Source organism: Brienomyrus brachyistius, unplaced genomic scaffold (genome assembly GCF_023856365.1).
Source record: "Brienomyrus brachyistius isolate T26 unplaced genomic scaffold, BBRACH_0.4 scaffold50, whole genome shotgun sequence".
Lineage (NCBI taxonomy): Eukaryota > Metazoa > Chordata > Actinopteri > Osteoglossiformes > Mormyridae > Brienomyrus > Brienomyrus brachyistius.
In genome coordinates, this window is record NW_026042325.1 from 642,945 (window position 1) to 663,740 (window position 20,796).

At 45.8% G+C, this 20,796-nt stretch overlaps 1 protein-coding gene and 1 non-coding gene across 2 annotated transcripts; both read right to left on the reverse strand.

Moving 5' to 3' along the window:
• Positions 1-669: 669 nt before the first annotated feature.
• Positions 670-11,474, reverse strand: LOC125723632 (trophinin associated protein). The gene is made up of 14 exons (XM_049000413.1): positions 11,235-11,474; positions 10,920-11,013; positions 10,573-10,795; positions 7,521-8,178; positions 7,295-7,410; positions 6,893-6,941; positions 5,908-6,035; positions 5,567-5,618; positions 5,365-5,453; positions 5,181-5,273; positions 3,179-3,295; positions 2,773-3,028; positions 2,316-2,503; positions 670-1,845 (listed from the first exon to the last, which is right to left on the reverse strand). Exons 2-14 carry the CDS (start codon positions 10,979-10,981, stop codon positions 1,804-1,806), a joined length of 2,073 nt encoding a protein of 690 aa, XP_048856370.1. The 5' UTR covers positions 10,982-11,013; positions 11,235-11,474; the 3' UTR covers positions 670-1,803.
• Positions 11,475-13,244: 1,770 nt separating this feature from the next.
• LOC125723662 (5S ribosomal RNA) lies at positions 13,245-13,363 on the reverse strand. Its single transcript, XR_007386961.1, has one exon. It is a non-coding gene; the product is annotated as a 5S ribosomal RNA (ribosomal RNA).
• Between the last annotated feature and the right edge of the window lie 7,433 nt (positions 13,364-20,796).

The window sequence follows — 20,796 nt, forward strand, 5'->3', positions numbered from 1 at the left end:
AGTTTTTCACAATGTCTGGAGTTGTGAAGGAAAACAAATACTTGTTAAACATGAGTCGGAACCTGCTCTTGTCTGCGCAGGACAACCTGGGAGAAGCTACAGGGATGTTTTAGACACACGAAAGTGTCTTTTGCCAGTTGGTCGGGCTGTAGTACAGAGGTGCTGCTGTGTGAAGCGCTCAGTGTTTTAATCACGCAGCTTTGCAGGTGGACATGTGATCAAGCGGCTGCCCGGAGACTGAAGTGGCTTTTTGTGCTGGTAATAGGGGCGTTAAAGCTTGTGGAGTAACATTTGTTCAGAGGCATGTTTATTGTTTAATGATTCTGACTGTAAAAAGAAAGTTTCTGCATCTGGGAAGAACTAAGAAATTTAGGGGGCAGTAGGCTGAGTAGGGGGCAAATGCTTGGTGGGGGGTGCTCACTGGAGCACAGCATTGCAGGGGTGGATCTAAGGGGTGACCAAGCCACCTCCTGTTATCACCCCACATCAAAAGAAATGCACATTATTTTACCTTCCAAGTGTAACCACAGAGACGTAGTAAACATGGCCATCTCCAAAAATACACCTGGTCCCTGCTGACTACTGCAGTCAAGGTTTCTGCAGGTGCCGTCAAAACACCCATATTCAGAAAAAGCAACAGTGGCAGTTACACCTGTACAAAACAAAAACTCAATGAAAAAGATTAACATTTTATTACATTATAGTAAAAAGATAAGTACACTTTATTGTAAACACTAGCTGTTATATACACTGTGCAGAAGTGATTCTTGCAACATCCGATACGGGGGGGGGGGGGGGGGCAGAGAGGTACAAAATAACATGGGGAGTAACTCAATGACACTCTAAAGATACAAAAGCATGAGGTGAAGGAGAGGAGCACAGTGATGGATGGATGGAAACAGCCTTTTAGCAAAGAATGTTTGATCGGTGTATTTATTCCATTTAGTGTTGGAAACAAGACAATTGACAATGAACAAGGATTAAAGTGGGGGGGGGGGGGTCTCATCCACTGTGCTTCTGCATCGGCTGCTCACTTGGACGTTTTTATCATACATGGGTCTCATCTGCTACTGGGAAGACTCTCCTGTCATGTCCGGGGAAAACCCTAGAGATTCCTCACACTGGGAAAACAGACGGCTAGACATGGAGCATAGAGCCAGTTGCAGTGGTCACTGTGATCATGTGCTGTTCTGATTGGACCTGCTGCTGCAACATCACCTCCTGCTTTTTCTTTCTGCCATTGCCACACGCATCTTGACTAAGACGCACAACCACGAGGTCTGGCGGTTCTCTTCCAAGGAAAAGCCCAAGGGCCGTACCCTGCGTGATCTTTGAAAATCTAGGGGAATTGCACCAGTCCAAAAAAGCCTATTTAAAAAGGCAAAAAGAACTCAAAATGGCTGAAGTGATAAAGGGAGATACATTCTCTTCCTGTAGCTTTAACAAACCACCTGTTGATCCCATTAAAGTTACTGCAAATCCGGGAATGTTGTAACCAAACAGCAAGCAGTTATAAGATAGAGAGACGCAAGCGGATAACTAGCAGTCCCTCTCATGGTTATCTATGACAACATCAATCTCAAAATTATGTTATTTCTGCATGATGGTGGTGAAAAACAAGATCTGCTTTAACTTGTTCCCAAATCTGAGTACAATGAGGAGTGAGAACAATTAGTAGAGGTGGTGGGAGGGTAATATTCAGTAAACTGGCAAGTGGTTGTGACTGTTGGACTCCGACTGTCTTGAATGATCAGTGGTGAAACCACAACTGGAAACACTGGTGGCATTCTGGGAAGAGGGTAACTAGCCAAATGAAAGGGAAGGCAGTGAGACTGGAGCAAAACACTGAAAGAGAGAAACGTTCAGACACTCAGTCGCCATTCAGAGAAATGAACCGTCAGTTATAGCACAACCTGCAAATACGACATAAGGAAACAATCACCCTGAAAGACGTACATTGAAACGAAGAATTCTGATTGATTCAATAACTAACATACTGACAGGATTTTGCATAGTTGAGGTTAGCAGTACAGTAGCCACACAGAACAGTGGCACAGAGTGAAATCAATATAGAAATTCACAAGAAATGGGTGCAGTTTCACCCTCTAAGGCAATAACATACTGTATTTTATATATGGATCATTTTTACTTGTACCTTTATAACAGTAAGCAAATCAGGGAAGTTATAAGATCTTCCAGAAAAAAAAACTAGGTCATGCAAAAATTACTCCCCACCTCAAAGCAGAGCAACTTAAAATCTACACAAGGCACGCAGCCAACCCACTAGCGGCTGTACACACACACAGGCAGCTTACCATAGAATCCTTGAAGTGCAGAGTGGTAGCCACTGGGTTTCCAGACCGGAGAGGCTGCATGGAGGCAGACGGCTGGCAGGTGTACATGGCACACTCCTCATCCAGCAGGATCTCCTCCAGGGGCTGCAGCCGGCGGCGCAGGGCTGAGGCAGCAAGCCCCATGCGAGCGGGCCTCTGGAGAGCGCCACCTACAGGCGGGGGGAGAACACACAAATTTAGAACGGATTTATAGTTGCCAAACCACATGGAAAATACATAAGATGCCAAACTATTCCTGCTAACGCACAGCACAGTGGGAAAACTATTCCCGGGAATAGGGTTACCGTAGAACATTCCAGATAACGGAATTAAAATAACGTAACGGGTAAGTGACTAAGGAGACTGGCACAGTGGCGGAGTGGGGGAGCCACAGTACCAGCTGTAATTCCTGAAAACGATGCAGGACACAGAGGCAGACCTGGGGAAGCAAAGGCACGCAGCCTGGCATGGCCCGGTCCGTGCACGGGGGGGTCCCGAGGAGCCGTGCTGCTGTTGGCCTGCTGGACCTGAAGGCCTTCTGTCGGTCCGGGGGAATGCAGAACCTTCCCACCTTGGGTGAAGACTATGACAGAGCCCCGGTGCAGGGCCTGGACAAAGGGCTGACCCTTGCAGGGCTTGTCAGTCGGTCCCACCCCCTCAACAGGCCCCGTCTCCGCCTCAGCTGAGGGAAACACCTACAGAACCGCCCACAATGAAGTCAAAAACGAAAAAAAAAAGAAAAAACACAGTCTGCTAAGTTTCAGTGCAAAAAGACAGACTTATAATACAAAAAAAACAGACAAACCAAAGATCTGAACAGAGAAATGGATGACAGGTATTCTTACTGTAGCTTTTGGCTCTGAAAAGCCATCCTTTTGGAAGTCTGTGTTTTTCCTTTCCGAATGCACCACAATCACCTCCTCCTCCTCCACATCTTCAAACAGCCTTTGGACTACGTTCACCTGGCAGAGCAGAACCCAGGAGGGACCAAGTCCTGCAATTATGCTGCCAAATCCAACACTGGTAACCATGTTACCTCAACTACCCACATCTCTATGTTTGAGGGGCTGAAAAGATGCGCATATTCAGAGCTACATGTGATTATTGATTCGGTATCCAGGGCTTTTTAAATAGCTTTTCTGCCTTTGAATTATCCACGCTCTGATTACTCTGATCAGCAAACTGGAATATTCTCTGCAAAAGGCAGGTTTCTGTTCTGGGGGTGAGTTTCCCCACTTGAGTTTTCGCACTTCCACACACAAACAGTCACTAGCTGACTGCCCTCTTGTGCTGTGTGGCCCCGCTTCTCACATTAAGGTACATTAAGGTACTCGGGTCAATCCTACAGCTAAGCTTCTACTGGAAACCAGTGCGTTTGGCTACGTTTCCACTGGTTTCAAAAGAGAATGTAACATTAATTACAGGCAGAAATATGAGTAAAGGTTGGTATGAAGTGCTATTTTCTTTTGGATCGAACTTCATCGGCTTCAGATATTACATTTTTATAAGCCACCCAAACAAAATAAAGTGCCTTTAAGTCTGCTTTCAGAGTATGACTCACTGCACACTCTCTGCATCGCCTGCATCCACTGTTGTCTCCTTAAAGTCGTCCTTTACAGATCCGCTCAATAAAATTGCTAAATATTTAACTTTGCTGTCCACCTCATAATTGCTTCACCACTGGAGCATCACAAAATGTTATTTATTCAACCTGTGACGTTCATGTATTCGTGTTCCTGGCACTAATGCAATGACCTGATCGCACCGGGTTCGAGGAGGATATTCGTGTTCCTGGCACTAACGCAATGACCTGATCGCACCGGGTTCGAGGAGGATATTCGTGTTCCTGGCACTAACGCAATGACCTGATCGCACCGGGTTCGAGGAGGATATTCGTGTTCCTGGCACTAACGCAATGACCTGATCGCACCGGGTTCGAGGAGGATATTCGTGTTCCTGGCACTAACGCAATGACCTGATCGCACCGGGTTCGAGGAGGATATTCGTGTTCCTGGCACTAACGCAATGACCTGATCGCACCGGGTTCGAGGAGGATATTCGTGTTCCTGGCACTAACGCAATGACCTGATCGCACCGGGTTCGAGGAGGATATTCGTGTTCCTGGCACTGACGCAATGACCTGATCGCACCGGGTTCGAGGAGGATATTCGTGTTCCTGGCACTGACGCAATGACCTGATCGCACCGGGTTCGAGGAGGATATTCGTGTTCCTGGCACTGACGCAATGACCTGATCGCACCGGGTTCGAGGATGATATTCGTGTTCCTGGCACTGACGCAATGACCTGATCGCACCGGGTTCGAGGATGATATTCGTGTTCCTGGCACTGACGCAATGACCTGATCGCACCGGGTTCGAGGATGATATTCGTGTTCCTGGCACTGACGCAATGACCTGATCGCACCGGGTTCGAGGAGGATATTCGTGTTCCTGGCACTGACGCAATGACCTGATCGCACCGGGTTCGAGGAGGATATTCGTGTTCATAGGTTCTTCATTTTTACAGGAGGATTAGTCATCATTTCACCGCAGACTCCTGGTTCCGATTCTCAACTTCAATTGCCAGAGTCAAACACGTACTTGCACATCGTTACCATGGTTACACTCTACTGGTGATTTTATTTTAAAAGTTGAATTTCTCATTAATTGGAACCAAATGTTAGAGCAGGACTACCGTTAATAACCGGATTCCTGATGCTTTTTGTTCTTCCCAGTTCTCTCTAATTAAGCACAAGGTTGTCACTGCAAAACCTGACCTTCCGCACTCTAGCAGCCATGTCAGACTGCTACACAGCTCGGAGGGAATGACATTTCACTTCCTCTCACCTCTTTGCAGGATGTGAGAGCTGAGCTGAAGCCCTGGATTGATTCCAACTTGGGGGTACGTCTTAGGATGGGTGTCCGATGGGTCAGGTGAAGCTACGACATGGACATAGCGAGTGCAGGGAAAAAGTTCAATATCCCAAGGAAAAGATGCCAATCAAACGGTCCGGACGAGCAGACGACTCACCATGGACTGTGGCCGTGTGTTGGGGACTCGCTGGGGTGTCCACCGTATCGTGGGGGTGCGGGTAGATATGGACTCAGCCAGTGGGGGTCCTAAGCGGATACGAGAAATAACCAGGCAAAGTGGGAGTTTACAAGGGGGATGCAAAATGAGACAGGAGCGTCCATCTGCCCTCAGTCCAGTCAGGAAGCATCCTCATACCCACCTGCGAGGAGCCCTGTCGCATGGCGAGACCTTGTGATGGGGACTCTCTGCGGCTGAAACAGACACGCACACACACCTTATTCTCCAGCATTCCCAACGGAACCACAAAAGCAGCTTAAAACAGAATCCTGCTAATCAACTGGGTCGAAACAAGCATTTAATTACACTAACATGGGACCACTCACTCAGAAATCCAAAGGTGTGAGTCATGTGACCAGGTTTGCATAACAATAGCATCTTAACACCTAGGCAACAACATAATGCGATCAGGTGCGATGCTGACCAGCAACATACCAGGACGAGGCCATATGGCTCAGGGGAAGAGGGGTGTCAGAAAATTACCAGGTAGTTGGAGCTGCTTCGGCCCATCGAGCACACAGAGCCTCGAAGGGTCTCCCCCGCTCGCACCCCTTCGTTCCGCAGGATGCTCATGAGGGCCGCAGGGTCAGGGGAAAACAGCATCGCGTTCCCTGTCAGAACGGACAGAGACTCGGCAGAATCAAGGCAGGAAATCCCAAGAGAGATTCTCAAACTGGGACCATGAAAGCATTCTGACAGCACGACGCGAGCACGACAGTCCTGTACAGAGAGAAACCAAAAGCATGAAATCCAACATTTTGGTCCGATCTTACAGTCTAATGCCAAGCTCACACTACATGATTTTAGCCCATTTTCTGCTCATCAACAGTTTTTAGAGATCACACACAAAAGCTCCAGACTGGACAAAAATCAGCGTTCAGTCAGAGCCGGCAAATTGGCACTCAGTCGCCATTTGTTTACTAATGAAAGACGCGACCCGACAGTTGGCTATGTGCCGCAGACGTCTCATATCTAGCAGAATAAATATCTGGACCTGACTGCGACCTTGAACAGGAGTTCAATTTCTTTAGTAACTGTTCTGAGTGTGCAGGGAAGAGGTATTCAATAAGGTATTCAAAGTTTATGATTACAGCTACAGTTACTTGTGGCTTGATATACACATAGATGACGTTGATTTGTAGTGTGTTGACACTAATTTGATAACTGTCATGTGCACGCGGCACGGCTCACGTATGACCAAACAGCCTCGTCTGGGATTCCTTCTGATGTACTGTGGCCTCCTGTCTCCGGTCAGACATGTAGTGCTAAACCACAACGACCAAGACTCCCGATTACAGGACAGGTTGTATAGTGTGAACAGCACAGTAAACTTGACAACTGTGAAAGTCGTTTAGTGCGAACTTAGCATTCCTTGATTCCACCTGTTACCAAAGTCACTCACAAGACGACAGATTTACACAACCTTTATAATTTGATTTCTATAATTAGATTAGAGCTTTGAACTGACCTGTGTCGGGGGCCCCCCCCCGGCGACCTCTCACAGGTACCCTCTGAGGCTGAAATGAAGGCATAGCCACAGAGTTACAGTGGAGTAACTTTACTCATCAGGACCACAACTCTATAGGCCTGTCTGAGGGTTATTTATATATAAACACATCAGAATCAGAATCAATACAATACAGTGTAAATTATTGCTGCTACTGTTAGGAACAGGACAGACAATTTCACAGAAAAAAAAAGTTAATGAAATGCACAAACTATGCCACAGAGAGGAGTAAAACGCAAGGTATGTAATAAATACAGTGGTTTCTGCTAAATTAAGTAGCACAATTTTCAGAAATGCAGTAACCCTGGGAACAAATGCAGGACTTTCGCATCCGGCGGTCAGGGATAACATCCCAGCACTTACCAGGTAGACGCCGCCTTCTCTGGGGGTGTTGGCAGAGAGCCGTGGTGTGGCCCCTGGGGATGGTGCAGGTCTCAGGGGAACGGCTGTCGGGTCGGGACAGAATGTCACTGCGGGCCCTGGGGGTTAGAGTTAGGGTTAGGGTTAAGGTTAGGGTTAGGCAGGACAGTGATATGAAGAGGCATCCAGGATGATGTCATGGGAAAGTGACCGGCATCGACGTGCGCACCTGCACTCATCTGAGAGGACTTTGTGGAATCCTGCGAACTTGTCTGGGATCCTCTTGAGCCGTCGGCTGTTCCACCTGCTTCAGGGGGGCTCACCTGATTGTTGGGGGGCTTCAAACAGCCAGAAGGCAACACAGTCTGTGCCACCGGAGGGATAAGCGGCTTCTGAACAGCTGGGTTTGAACGGTCTGCTGTAGCCTGGCAGGGAGGGCCAAACTGGGTGCTGGGCTGTAGTGTGCATGGAATCGGGGGGGAGGTTCGACTGCTGGCTGTGCTGTGACCTAAGGGCAGAGCCTGGCACACCGTGCTGTCAGGGGGTGATGTCTGGCCCGGCAGACTGCTGGCTGTGCTGTGACCTAAGGGCAGAGCCTGGCACACCGTGCTGTCAGGGGGTGATGTCTGGCCCGGCAGACTGCTGGAGTCCACGGTCCTCACAATTCCTAGTTTGTCCGACCCGCCAGAGCTAACAGTAGTACTGAGAGAGTGAGCCACGCTCGGGGCCTTGGCGGTCCGGCTGCCAGCACCGGGTCCTGGCTGCGGCGCTGCAGGGTTCTGGCCCGCCGGGGGCTTCCCCTGCCCCGTGGCAGCAGACCTGGCAGTGCGGGGCTGAGACAGGTTGAAGGGCACTGGCTTGGTGCAGGACTTCTTCTGAAGTTTATTCTAAGTGAAAAATGAGGACAATCCAACATGAGTGATAAATAATGAGACTGATACGCATTGCTAGTTGAGGTGACTTTGGCATCTATCTAGGATGCCTCCGCAACGGCTCCCTGGGGAGATGTTTCAGGCATGACCAAACAGGAGGAGACCCCGGGGCAGAACGCCTGGGTATTACCCCGTAGAAGAGGGAGAAGGGAGTTGGTGAGAGATCTGGGCATTTCTGCTTTGACTGCTGCGTCAAATGCCAAATTTGGATGTACAGTGAATTATCTGACCATGTCGTTTCATCTGGCCGACAAGTATGTGACAAAGATGGCAACATTGTGCTATTTTCATTAGCAAGGAAAAATGTATCATTCCTGTTATTCTTTGACATTAATCCAGAAAATTCCATGTCCAAAATTATTCATACACCTTGAAATTGTACCAATTTGAGAAAATACAAGCTTCTATTCCGGTGAGGGTTGGACTCTGTCAGGGCTGCCCTTTGTCACCGATTCTGTTCATAGCTTTTATGGACAGAATTTCTAGGCGCAGCCAGGGCGTTGAGGGCGTCCGGTTCGGTGACCTCAGGATTAGGTCTCTGCTTTTCGCAGATGATGTGGTTCTGTTGGCCTCATCGAGCCGTGACCTTCAGCTCTCACTGGAGCAGTTCGCAGCCGAGTGCGAAGCGGCTGGGATGAGAATCAGCACCTCCAAATCCGAGACCATGGTTTTCAGCCGGAAAAAGGTAGAATGCTCTCTCCGGGTTGGGGATGGGGTCCTCCCCCAAGTGGAGGAGTTTAAGTATCTCGGGGTCTTGTTCACGAGTGAGGGAACGATGGAACGGGAGATCGACAGGCGGATCGGTGCGGCGTCAGCAGTCATGCGGGCGCTGCATCGGTCTGTCATGGTGAAGAGAGAGCTGAGCCAAAACGCGAAGCTCTCGATTTACCAGTCGATCTACGTTCCTACCCTCACCTATGGTCATGAGCTATGGGTAGTGACCGAAAGAACGAGATCGCGGGTACAAGCGGCCGAAATGAGTTTCCTCCGCAGGGTGGCTGGGCTCTCCCTTAGAGACAGGGTGAGGAGCTCAGTTATTCGGGAGGGACTCAGAGTAGAGCCGCTGCTCCTCCGCATCGAGAGGAGCCAGATGAGGTGGCTCGGGCATCTGATCAGGATGCCTCCAGGACGCCTCCCTGGGAGGTATTCCAGGCATGTCCCACTGGGAGGAGACCCTGGGGAAGACCCAGGACACGCTGGAGAGACTATGTCTCTTGGCTGGCCTGGGAACGCCTCGGGATCCCCCCAGAGGAGCTGGATGAAGTGGCCGGGGAGAGGGAAGTCTGGGCCTCCCTGCTGAGACTGCTGCCCCCGCGACCCAACCCCGGATTAAGCGGAAGATGATGGATGGATGGATGGACTAGCTTCTATACCATTCCAAATGGTCCAGGTAATTATTACCATGGTCTAGACCAGAGGTGGGCAATCTTATCCGGAAAGAGCCAGTGTGTGTGCAGGTTTTTGGGGCAACCTGTCAGGCAGGTGTTCAAACCCAGGTGTGAGGACTTTTCAGCCAATCAGTCCTCTAATTAGTAATCTAATTAGGGAGTTGCAGTGAAAACCGGCACACACACCGGCCCTTTGCAGATAAGACTGCCAACCTCTGGTCTAGACTCCAGAGCATTCTAATCAATTATATAATACAAAAACAGCTGATGCAGTTGCTTTCTAGTCAGTTACTAGTCAATTGCAAGCCATGACCAAAGAACTGAGTGAGGACTGCCGGATGGAAAAGGGCGATAAAGTAAAAGTCCTAGTGGGTACAGTGCAAAGAATAAACAAAAAGGACAAGGAGAGTTACAGGGCGTGGTAGGAGGCCAAAAATGACCCCAACACCGACAATAATGGTGGTACTGGGGGCAGCGTGTGAAACCCACCGAGAATCTGGTGGAGGCAACAAAACACCTGAGTGACTGCAAGCACGCTTTCCAAGCTGAAAGACCTGGAGAGCTTCACGAAAGGGAAGTGGCCTAAGATCCCCAAAGCTTCCTTGTTTCACTGATGTGAAGGATAATAAAGGCTTTGCCATTGTCTATTGAGACAAGGTATGATTCATTTTGGCCATGGCTTTTTCAGCAAAAATATAAAACAAACATCGAAAGAGTTAAACATTTCTGACCATCTTTTGTCACATGCTTGTCATTTCATTATCAGTGAAATAAAAATTCACTATAAATCATTATTTGGCATGGCTATGAATAACTCAGGGATTAACTGTATATGCTGTTGTGGATTTTAGTCACCGTTGGACTGAGGACAGCTAACTATCGGCAGGGCGCCTCTGTGACATCTCCTTAAAATTTAGGAACCTTCAACAGTTAAATGAAGCCAAGACGCAGATGATCTTACCTTTGTGGTGTCCTGTGGCTTCCTCTGTACTTGGGTGGCATCAGTCAGAGTTTTTAAGTGCTGGGATTTAACAGGCACCGGTATCCTACTGACTCCTGGGCACTTGTTTGACACTGTGGCCCCCAAACCACTGGCATGACCAAGAGGGTCCCGGTTCTCGCCCCCATTCCTGGGGGCGGCTGGCTTTGAAGCAGCTTTACTAGGTGTACCGCATGGCACATTCCTGGCAAAAAAAACATAGGTGAGCTGGTCACTTTCGCCGCACAATTCTGCCATTTTATATACGGTATGAGCTAACGAAACAGGAAACGGCAGATTTTTTTCTTTGAAAAACGAAGCTGGCTCACCGTGTGTCGATAAGTGGGGCTTTCTTTAACACGTTTCGACTGTGAGCATCCACACACGCCATGCCGAGTCAAACTGACACCCCAGCCTACCAAACTGATTAAAACATCGGGGATGAACACATACCTCCATACACAATCATTACAGCATTACAACGGCGCTGGTCATGTGTGATACCGTCCTCCGTATCAACAGCGTTTAATATGTTAGCAGTTACCTCAACACTGCAGCTCTCCAGTTATAAGAATATTTTCTACATTACACTGTAAAAACTGCAAACAAACCCAACGTTGAATATTCGCTCGTATATCAGTTACCTGATGCAGGATCTTAAAGGCAAACATAAAGCACACTTTGAAGGCTCCGCTGAATCGAGACCCTATGGCACTTTCGGTCCGAAGTGTCACTAATTACAGTTAAAATAATACAATTTTATCTTTTCTTTAGTCTCTATAGCAAACGAAGAGGTCCCATCACTACCACACGCCGCTTCAGACTTTGTAAGACGCACGTCACCTCATTGGCTGCGCCTTCGCTTTCTTCCGGCTAATCAGGCAGCTGTTTGGTGGCCAGTCAGCCAATGAGGACAGGATGATGCGTAAAAAAACGACGAAAACGGAAATACACGAGTCTGAGAAGCGCCACTTATCGGAGAAGCCACGTTTAGCAGTTAGTCTTTTATGCGCAAAATATCGCACTTAGCGCAACTTGATTTCAGACATATTTATGTAAAACAATCAGTGGCAAAATAAGAAGTAAATATCGCCATCTAATTTTTTTTAATCTCCAATGCATTGGAAATAATTCTTATCATTAAAAAATATTATTATTATGTTTTTAAAATTGTAAGTGATATACATTAAAGCGATGGGCGGCTTTAGCGCTACGCCTGGGAATGGAAGATGACTGGTTCATATCCCAGAGTGGGCAAAGTGATTTCACTGTTGGGCCCCTAACCCCATAACACCATCCAGAATCTGTCTGATCCTGATCCGCCAGGTGCTGGTGCTGCTTCAGATGGCAGGATGAACAGCCGAACAGCAGCTGGGCGTTCAGGAGAGGGGTCACAAGCAAAAGGGCGAGCAGCCTAGAAATATTCCACAGATAGTGGAGATGTAGGGGAGCCTATAGACAGTGCAGTTAGGTGAGTGCAATATATAAGCTCTGGCAGATATGGCTATGGCAGCATAAGTAGGAGGGAGAGGCAGGTGGGAATGCAGGCATGGGGAGTCCCTGAAAGGTTAGCACTGCAATTCCACGAGGAAGTGTGAAGCTAGAGTACGGGAGGGCAATCTCACCCGCAAAGGGCCGGTGTGTGTGCAGGTTTGTGGGGTAACCTGTGGGTCAGCCGGTCAAGCCCAGGTGTCAGGACTCTTCAGCCAATCAGTCCTCTAATTAGTAATATAAATATGGAGAGGCAGCAAAAACCTGCATACAAAACGCCCTTTTCTGGATAAGATTGCCCACCCCTGAGATAGAGTGACAGCACTGACAGTTCAGTTCATCCAAAGCCAGTGGCACCGATCCCCACCCAGCTCTACACCTCACACTGTAGGTCTGACTGGGAGCGAAGAGTTAGCTAGAGCTAGAACTAGAGTCCCTATAAGCTAAACTAAACAGGTGTGTGTTTTAGTCTAGACACATACATTGAGAGTGAGTCTGAATCCTGCACAACCACTGGGAGACTATTCCAGAGCTGAGGAGCTCTATAAGCGAATGCTATGCAGCCTGCCATAGTACGTCTACTTCATAAAATAAAAAAGAAAATAGTTTTCTCTTCCTCTTGTACTTGAGAGCAAATATTACTCCTTTAAGACATGCTGCAGGCCTCCTATAATGGGCCGAGTGACTGAACACCAGTAACAGGCACGATTGATCCGTACAAAATACACGTCAGTACCCTGGATATCGCTTGGTCACATGTTCCAATAAACTATATTCCAAAAGTTACTGTATTTTTCATAGGATATGAGTATCTCTTGATGTCTCTTGGAAACACATTAATAATGTTATTTCTCTATAAACACCCCCGACGGCTTCTTCGGTCCGCCAAGAGCTTTCCAGCCCATATCCATCCGTGAAGCCCAGTGCAATACACATGAAACTATAGGCTCAGGAAGAAGACTATCATTTACAATGGTTTTGAAAATGGAGAAGAAAGGCGGTGAGCTTTGCACCAGTCATATAAAGAAATAGCATAAGATGCGTGTGTAAAAGTTGGTGATTTATTAATAAGAATAATTCGTAATATGAGAGGTTGGGGTGACCAGTTTCCATTTGTGAGGGGAATGGGCGCCCCCTGGGTACAGCAAAAGTGTAAAAAGAAAAGCTTACAGCACCTGGTATTCCCAGGCGGTCTCCCATCCAAGTACTAACCAGGCCCGACCCTGCTTAGCTTCCGAGATCGGACGAGATCGGGCGTGTTCAGGGTGGTATGGCCGTAAGCGAATGCATCTTTGGAAATGAGCCCTTTTGTAGGTGACACATCTATATTCCCGTCGCATTTGTCACGTGCTGTAGTCTTCGCTTTGTAATCTGTCCGACTCTGCTACGCTCTGATTCATCACTCTGTCCATTTTAACGTTATACTGTAGTATTTTTTCACTTCAGCTTTTATAATCTGTTACTTGTTTAAAAACTAAACCGCTTTATTCTGCCAACTCTACTTCTCCTCCTACCTTTCAAGTCCTGATCACTCCTCGCTAAAAAGTATAACCAATCACTACAATTACTTTGAATGTCGGGCTGAACTTTGACGTTTGTGCTACTTGATCAACGATCACATTACATAAGCCAATTGGTAACGGGTGTAGTTGATACATTTTCATCTCAGATAAACTCTATATTGTCAGAGTCCCCCCCTTCTTTTTGCATTCTGTTAACCGTTATTGTCGGTTGACAGTTATAAGGATCATGAGAATAAATTACGATTTCTTGAAAATAATCAGACCTTTCCTTTCACCTGGGCACAGAGTGGGTTTAAGTATCTGGGAGTTAATGTGTGCTCCTTTCTTAAAGACCTGTTCCGTATAAATTGTACACCACTAGTTCAAAAGATAAAGGAAGAACCTGAACACTGGAACTTGCTTCACATTTCTTGTCTCGGGCGGATTAATGTGATTAAAATGAATATCTTGCCTCGATTTAACTATTTGTTCCATTCTCTCCCTTGTTATTTTGATGGTGCCTTCTTTAAATCTAAATTAATGAACTCTTTTACCTGGAAGAATGCTTCACCTAGAATTGCTCTCAAGACGTTAATTAAACCTAAAGTGAAAGGCGGATTAGGGCTCTCAGATTTCCAGTTGTATTACCGGACTGCCCAGGTAAAAGGTTGGATACAAAAACGCAGATCGGCTCACTGGACAGTTATAGAGGAAGATTGACGTACTTTGCGCTTCTGCTCCGTTGACCTCTTTACCATTTATCAAAAATATAAACTCATTGACCTCAATAACCAGAACTTACATTATTCGCAATATTCTTGAGGCTTTGCGGGATGTAAAGCGGTTCTGTGGTTTGAGTAAGATGTTTCCTAATTTATCATCCAGATGCTATCTATCGTCGTGAAACATACACTGGATCTCTTACGCATTATACAGCTAAAAATGTATTTTGCTCAATTGGAACCATCAAAGCTCCCTGGTAATTAACATTTTCAGAAATATTCTTAATGAAACTTTGTGACTGAAGCATCTGTTAAACAACAGGGAAGAGACTTATTTGAGAACATGGAAATTCTTTATGGAACTCTACCTTCCTCGCCCAGACGTCACACTCTGACTACGTTACTTACCTATTTACCTTTAATACTTTTAATTTTTTATTATTACTATTATAATAATCATTATTATTGTTATATTATTTTTTTATTTTAATTTATACACATATATATTGTCCTTTAAACTCATACAATTCAGCTGCATATGAATGTGCATATTGATTTGTAGCCTATGACTCCCTCCTTGTTTCAGTTTTTTTCTTCTGGCTTATATTGTTAAATAATGGAAATGAGAAATAAAAATAAAATAAATATATAAAAATAATAATCATCAGTTTCCAAAAGCAGCCATGCGGTGGCGCTAAACCCCGTTTTATTTTTACACGTTCATTTCTCCGTTGGAGGCAAAAGAAACGAGAAGAGTCTCACGGTACCAATAAGAAGCCCTATGAATATTTTACCTGATTTATATGTTAGAGAATGAATGGCAGCTGAATGCTAAATGTTCAGAGAATTTATATATTTTTATTCATATATTGAAGAATGCGAGACATTGCATTTGGATTCAAAATGTTTTTTCATGTCTTGAAAGGACATTTTAAGCCACCAAAGCTGGACAAGGAAATGAAGAGAGAGGTTTTGTAGTAAATGTTGGTAAACTCCTAAATTCCTTTTGGCTCCACTGGTGGTAACAATTATTAGGGAGCAGAGTAGACTGACGTGTAATTTCCAGCATGAGAAAAAAAGCTGATTACCAGGAATAAATGTCCTGAGGATGACAGCCTGCCAAAACTTTCCCTTCCTCGGACCTATTCAGGCTCTACGGCTGAAGTGGCTCACAGGCCCATTTTGTAGCGGAGAGCATCACTCGAGTCTGAGTCATGTGACCTCCACTAACAAAAGTTAAAGTGGTGCCTGTTGCTTCAGTTAAGAGGAAGCACAGCTAACCCTGATGGGGACGGGTGTCACTGCGGCAGGCGAATTTTATAACCGAGTGCAAAGAGCCTGACGATGCCAGACCAGTGGACGACTGACCTGGGAAAACCGGAGGGCGCCTGCTGCAATACGCTGGAACATGGCCATACTGGGCGAGAGACCATTGATAAAACTCCAACACAGACATTGCGAAATGTGAAAACTTTTATGTCTTCCTCCTGTTTCCCTTTGTTTTTGTCCATGTCACTTTTAAAGTGTCTTATTGGTTATTATTGTAGCGATCGCTAATAAATCTGAGCTTCGCTTTTAACGCTTTAGTGATGACTGTCGCTGGCCACAGCCATGCCTTACAAATTTGTACACCGCAAACTCCAGACGAATAACCCAACAGGACCACAAACGCCCCCCAAACTCCGACTTAAATAGCCTCCCTCCCGGCGCCAGTCTTCAGGGTCACAGATTTCCAGCCCTTGCACATTATTCTAACCCCTTAGGGGAACCCCCACGAACAGCAACAACAATAGCAAAAACAAGGAATCATTTAAAATAACATTAAACCCCCCCGAAAACCCTTACACTATTTTCAGTACAGTTATTATTGTGCTGGTTATGCTTAGCTAATGTACTTTTTACATTTTACATGATTTTTGCAGAGCATTTCATGTTCAGAAGGTACAACAGATAGGTCCCCCAGAACTTGGACTGATTCCCTGCACTGTCATGCTGCCTGTTTCCTGTATCGTTTTTGCTAAGCTTATTATTTTGCTTATTTATAAACTGCTTTCTACTGCAGGTACAACATCAGCAGAATAGTATTTAAACACAGTAGTGGGTGATAGTTTCATAAGTGAATAGAATGTTGAATAGTAAGGAATGTTTCATTGTCACTGTACATATTCAATGGAATCCTGTGTGCTTCTTCACCAGTGCTACATATTAAATAAAACAGAAACGATAATGATAATACTGTACAGATAATGAGCGCAGTAAAGTGCATCAGGACAATCATGTATTTTGTTTAGCAGTATTGTGTGTAACAGAATTTGGTTTTAAAAATTAGCAGCAATCATATTCATAAAAAATAGTATATTAAGGTGATATGGTGCAGTAAGAGTCTGTCAAGAGCCTCTGTTGTGTTATAGCAGAGTGTTGCTCTTTGTCAAGATGAGCAGGGGGACGTCAGTTATTTTGGGGGGCGGGTTGACAGATGGGTGCATACGGAATGCTCATGGCGGCGTGGAAGGGTGGGGTTACTTGAGTTTGTGGTTTCTTGCTTGGTTAAGATGGTTGATGGCTTTTCGAGACTATAGACACCATTCCTGAGTCTGGAAGTGCTGCTGTCTGGATGTATGCCTGCCACAGGGGAGTGAACGGACGTGTCTGAGCCCTGTTGGCTCATTGGTGGTGGAGGTTGCTCTCCCAAGGCATCGAGGACTGTAGGCGTCCCACAGAGTCAGCAGCAGGGTCCCCATGACCCTATCGGCTGCCTTATTGATGATGATAGTGATATATTATTATTATTATTATTTCCCTTTACAAGTTAATAATAATAGTTAAGTTTAATTAAGTGTTCACATATTTTTGAATGCACACATTTTACAATTGCTTGTAAAAGCCCCCCCCCCCCCCCCCCCCAGGCAGCCTAGGGTTACACCCTGGATGGGATTCAGTCCACTGTAGGGCACATACAACCAATCACATGTCTTTGGATTGCCATAAGAACCCAGAGTGACCGGAGGAAACTCACACAGCACAGGGAGGATCTGCAAACTCCACACACAGAGTGGGGATTCGAACCCCTAACCCTGGAGATCTGACTCACTGTGTCACCTTTTAATAATATTAGATTAATAAAATAATACAGCACAGTAATAACTACAGCCAGGATAAGTACAGCCAGGATAAGTACAGCCATATTTAATCTGTCCTCATTTTAGATGAGAGAGAATAGTACTGAATAATTAGTCGTATATATTTACAGAAAAGGTCACCCATTCGTCTTCCAACCATTTATCCAGTGTAGGGTCATGTGTGTGAGTGGGGGGGGGGCGATCCAATGTGAATGGGATACCAGCCGGTATTGTAGTGCTAAAGGGTTTGTTTGCCTCCAACAGCACTAACTATCGCTTGGTTGAACAAAGAGGAGATGAAAGTGCAAGTTATGCTAAAGACACGCTGACTGAAACACTGAAGACAGCTCAGGCTTTGCCAGCTCAGGGCTTTGCCAGCCCTGATTAAACGGCAGCCGCAGGTCCTTCGCAGAGGGATTTCTGAGTGGTCATTTCTGTATTTATAGACCCTGTTTTCAAAGAACATCACTGGATGTCCTTCATGGGAAAAGACAGATAATAATTTTATGATAGTTGATACAATGGCTTTGAAAGTACATTTTTAATTTTAATGGGTTGATTAAGGAGAGGAGAGGGGTAACATGGTGACTCAGTAGGCAGTGCTGCCCCCACCTCTAAGGCTGGGGGTTCGGGTTCCACCCCTGCCCTGTGTATCGCTTCCCTCGTGTCGTGTCGATTTCCTCTGGTTACTCCACCTTCCTCCTGCAGTCCAAAGACATGCAATTAGGCTAATTGGCCTCTGTAAATTGAACATTTTGTGTGTGTGTGTGTGTGTCTTTGGGTGAGCGTGCGTGTGTGTGTCTTTGGGTGTGAGCGGATATACCTATCCTTATGGGGACACAATGTCCCCATAACGTGATAAATATCTGTTTTTTTTCCCTTATGGGGACCAGTTTCTTGGTCATCATAAGGGAAAACGCTATTTTATAAAAATCAGTGACTGCTATGAAAAAGTAAAAAATGCAAAAACTCTTGTATTTTGCTTGGTTACTTATGGTTATAGTTAGAGCTGGGTAGGGGTTAAGGTTGTCATAGTTAGCGTTAGCATTTTTCCCATAGAAGTGAATGAGCGGGCCCCATAAGGATAGGTATACCCTACATGTGTGTGTGTGTGTGTGTGTGTGTGTGTGTGTATGTATGTCTGTGTGTGTGTGTCTGTGAGTGTGTGTGTATGTTTGTGTGTGTGTGTCTGTGTATGTGTGTGTGTGTGAGAGAGAGAGTGTGTCTGTGTGTGTGTGTGAGAGAAAGTGTGTGTGTCTGTGTGTGTGTGTGTGAGTGTGTTTGTGTGTGTGTGTGTGTGTGTGAGAGAGAAAGTGTGTGTGTCTGTGTGTGTGTGTGTGTGTGTGTGAGAGAGAGTGTGTCTGTCTGTGTGTGTGTGTCTGTGTATGTGTGTGTGAGTGTGTCTGTCTGTGTGTGTATGTGTGTGAGAGAGAGAGAGTGTGTCTGTGTGTGTGTGTGTGTGTGAGAGAGAGAGAGTGTGTCTGTCTGTGTGTGTGTGTGTGTGAGAGAGAGAGAGTGTGTCTGTGTGTGTGTGTGTGTGTGAGAGAGAGAGAGTGTGTCTGTCTGTGTGTGTGTGTGTGTGAGAGAGAGAGAGTGTGTCTGTCTGTGTGTGTATGTGTGTGAGAGAGAGAGAGTGTGTCTGTGTGTGTGTGTGTGTGTGAGAGAGAGAGAGTGTGTCTGTGTGTGTGTGTGTGTGTGAGAGAGAGAGAGTGTGTCTGTCTGTGTGTGTATGTGTGTGAGAGAGAGAGAGTGTGTCTGTGTGTGTGTGTGTGTGTGAGAGAGAGAGAGTGTGTCTGTCTGTGTGTGTGTGTGTGTGAGAGAGAGAGAGTGTGTCTGTCTGTGTGTGTATGTGTGTGAGAGAGAGAGAGTGTGTCTGTGTGTGTGTGTGTGTGTGAGAGAGAGAGAGTGTGTCTGTCTGTGTGTGTATGTGTGTGAGAGAGAGAGAGTGTGTCTGTCTGTGTGCACCCTGTGATGAAAGATCATAGAATCACAATCTCTCAGGCTGATTTCTTGCTAACATTTTGCAGAGACCCCATGTCCACTGTAAGAGTGTTTCTAAGACTAAAGCCTGTAAGCTTCCTGTGACAGAACATCCCCCCTCCTCTGCACAGAGGGAATATAAAGAGAGATGCAGTTTTCCATGTGAAACATGACTAAGCAAAAAAGTCAGTCCAGTCCCCAAAGAGGTCAAAGAAAAGAAGCAGCACAAACTTGCTTCCTGATGTAAGGATGCATTTAACACCAAGTTCCCGTAGTTTCGCTGTGGTCCTGTCTGCTGTGAGCTGACCGGCCAAGATATTTAGCTCTGCAGCTGTGATATTGATCTACACACACACACACACACACACACACACACACACACACACACACACACACACACACACACACACACACACAGACAGACACACACACACACGTGCAGACACACACACACGTAGACACACACACACACACACAGACGTAGACACACACACACACACACACATACAGACACATGTAGACACACACACGCGCAGACGCACACACACGCGCAGACACACACATACACTGATTTTGCTCTTATAGTAACTACAGTAAGCTGTCATATCTGTCATTGAAGTAACTGTAAGTACTCCAACTGTAAGTAAATAAAATACCAACATGAAAATGTTTAATAATAAATAATAATAAACAATATATTACACTACTAACATTAACACTACTAAGAACAGTAAATACATTAAAGTAACAAAGAAAAACATTGTGCGATATAACTGTCAGTTCCTGAGCATGTGAAGTGAGGAGCACCTTGTTGTCTTTTAGCTTGTTTACCTCGCAATCTGCACTGAATGCTCTATGAAATAACTAAAGAACAGTACAGTGATCATTACTGTGTGTCGATAAAGGAATTAATGTAACTGTTGTAAATGTAATTGTTGCTCGATATGAGAATTTATTACTTATTGTATTTTGAAAATCTTGAATGCTTTATATCACAAGTGAACAAACATCACTGAAACAGTCCCCACCTTACATATTAGTAAGGCATATCTGTAGATTTCATGTGTTTGACGTGATTTAAATGCATCGGAACTATAACTTGGATCAGAAAATGCTAGGAAAGACCCCAACCGTGTGTCAGTACAAATTAATCTGACTGAATTGCCCTCATACCCAAAGCTCTGTTTAGAAGGTTATAAAACTATGTATCTTTTTGTTATTGTAACAGTCTGACTCCAGTAGACCTCTGATGTGCTGCAGATTTCATGGTTATCAGGGAAACATTTTGGCATCACACTAATTTGATGCTCAAGGACGCCTTGGTGGACAGCTGTTCAAGGCGAATGTGCGGCTGATCAGCAGACCTTATCGGGCTCTCGGGGAGTTGGCAGG

Excerpts from the sequence above, each read along its gene's own strand:
- LOC125723632 (XM_049000413.1), bottom strand. The coding sequence starts at position 10,981 with ATGGCGTGTGTGGATGCTCACAGTCGAAACGTGTTAAAGAAAGCCCCA. Across the intron at positions 6,036-6,892 it reads GGGGGGGGCCCCCGACACAG|GGAACGCGATGCTGTTTTCC; the intron begins GTCAGTTCAAAG and ends CCGTTCTGACAG. Across the intron at positions 3,296-5,180 it reads CTCTCACATCCTGCAAAGAG|GTGAACGTAGTCCAAAGGCT; the intron begins GTGAGAGGAAGT and ends CTGCTCTGCCAG.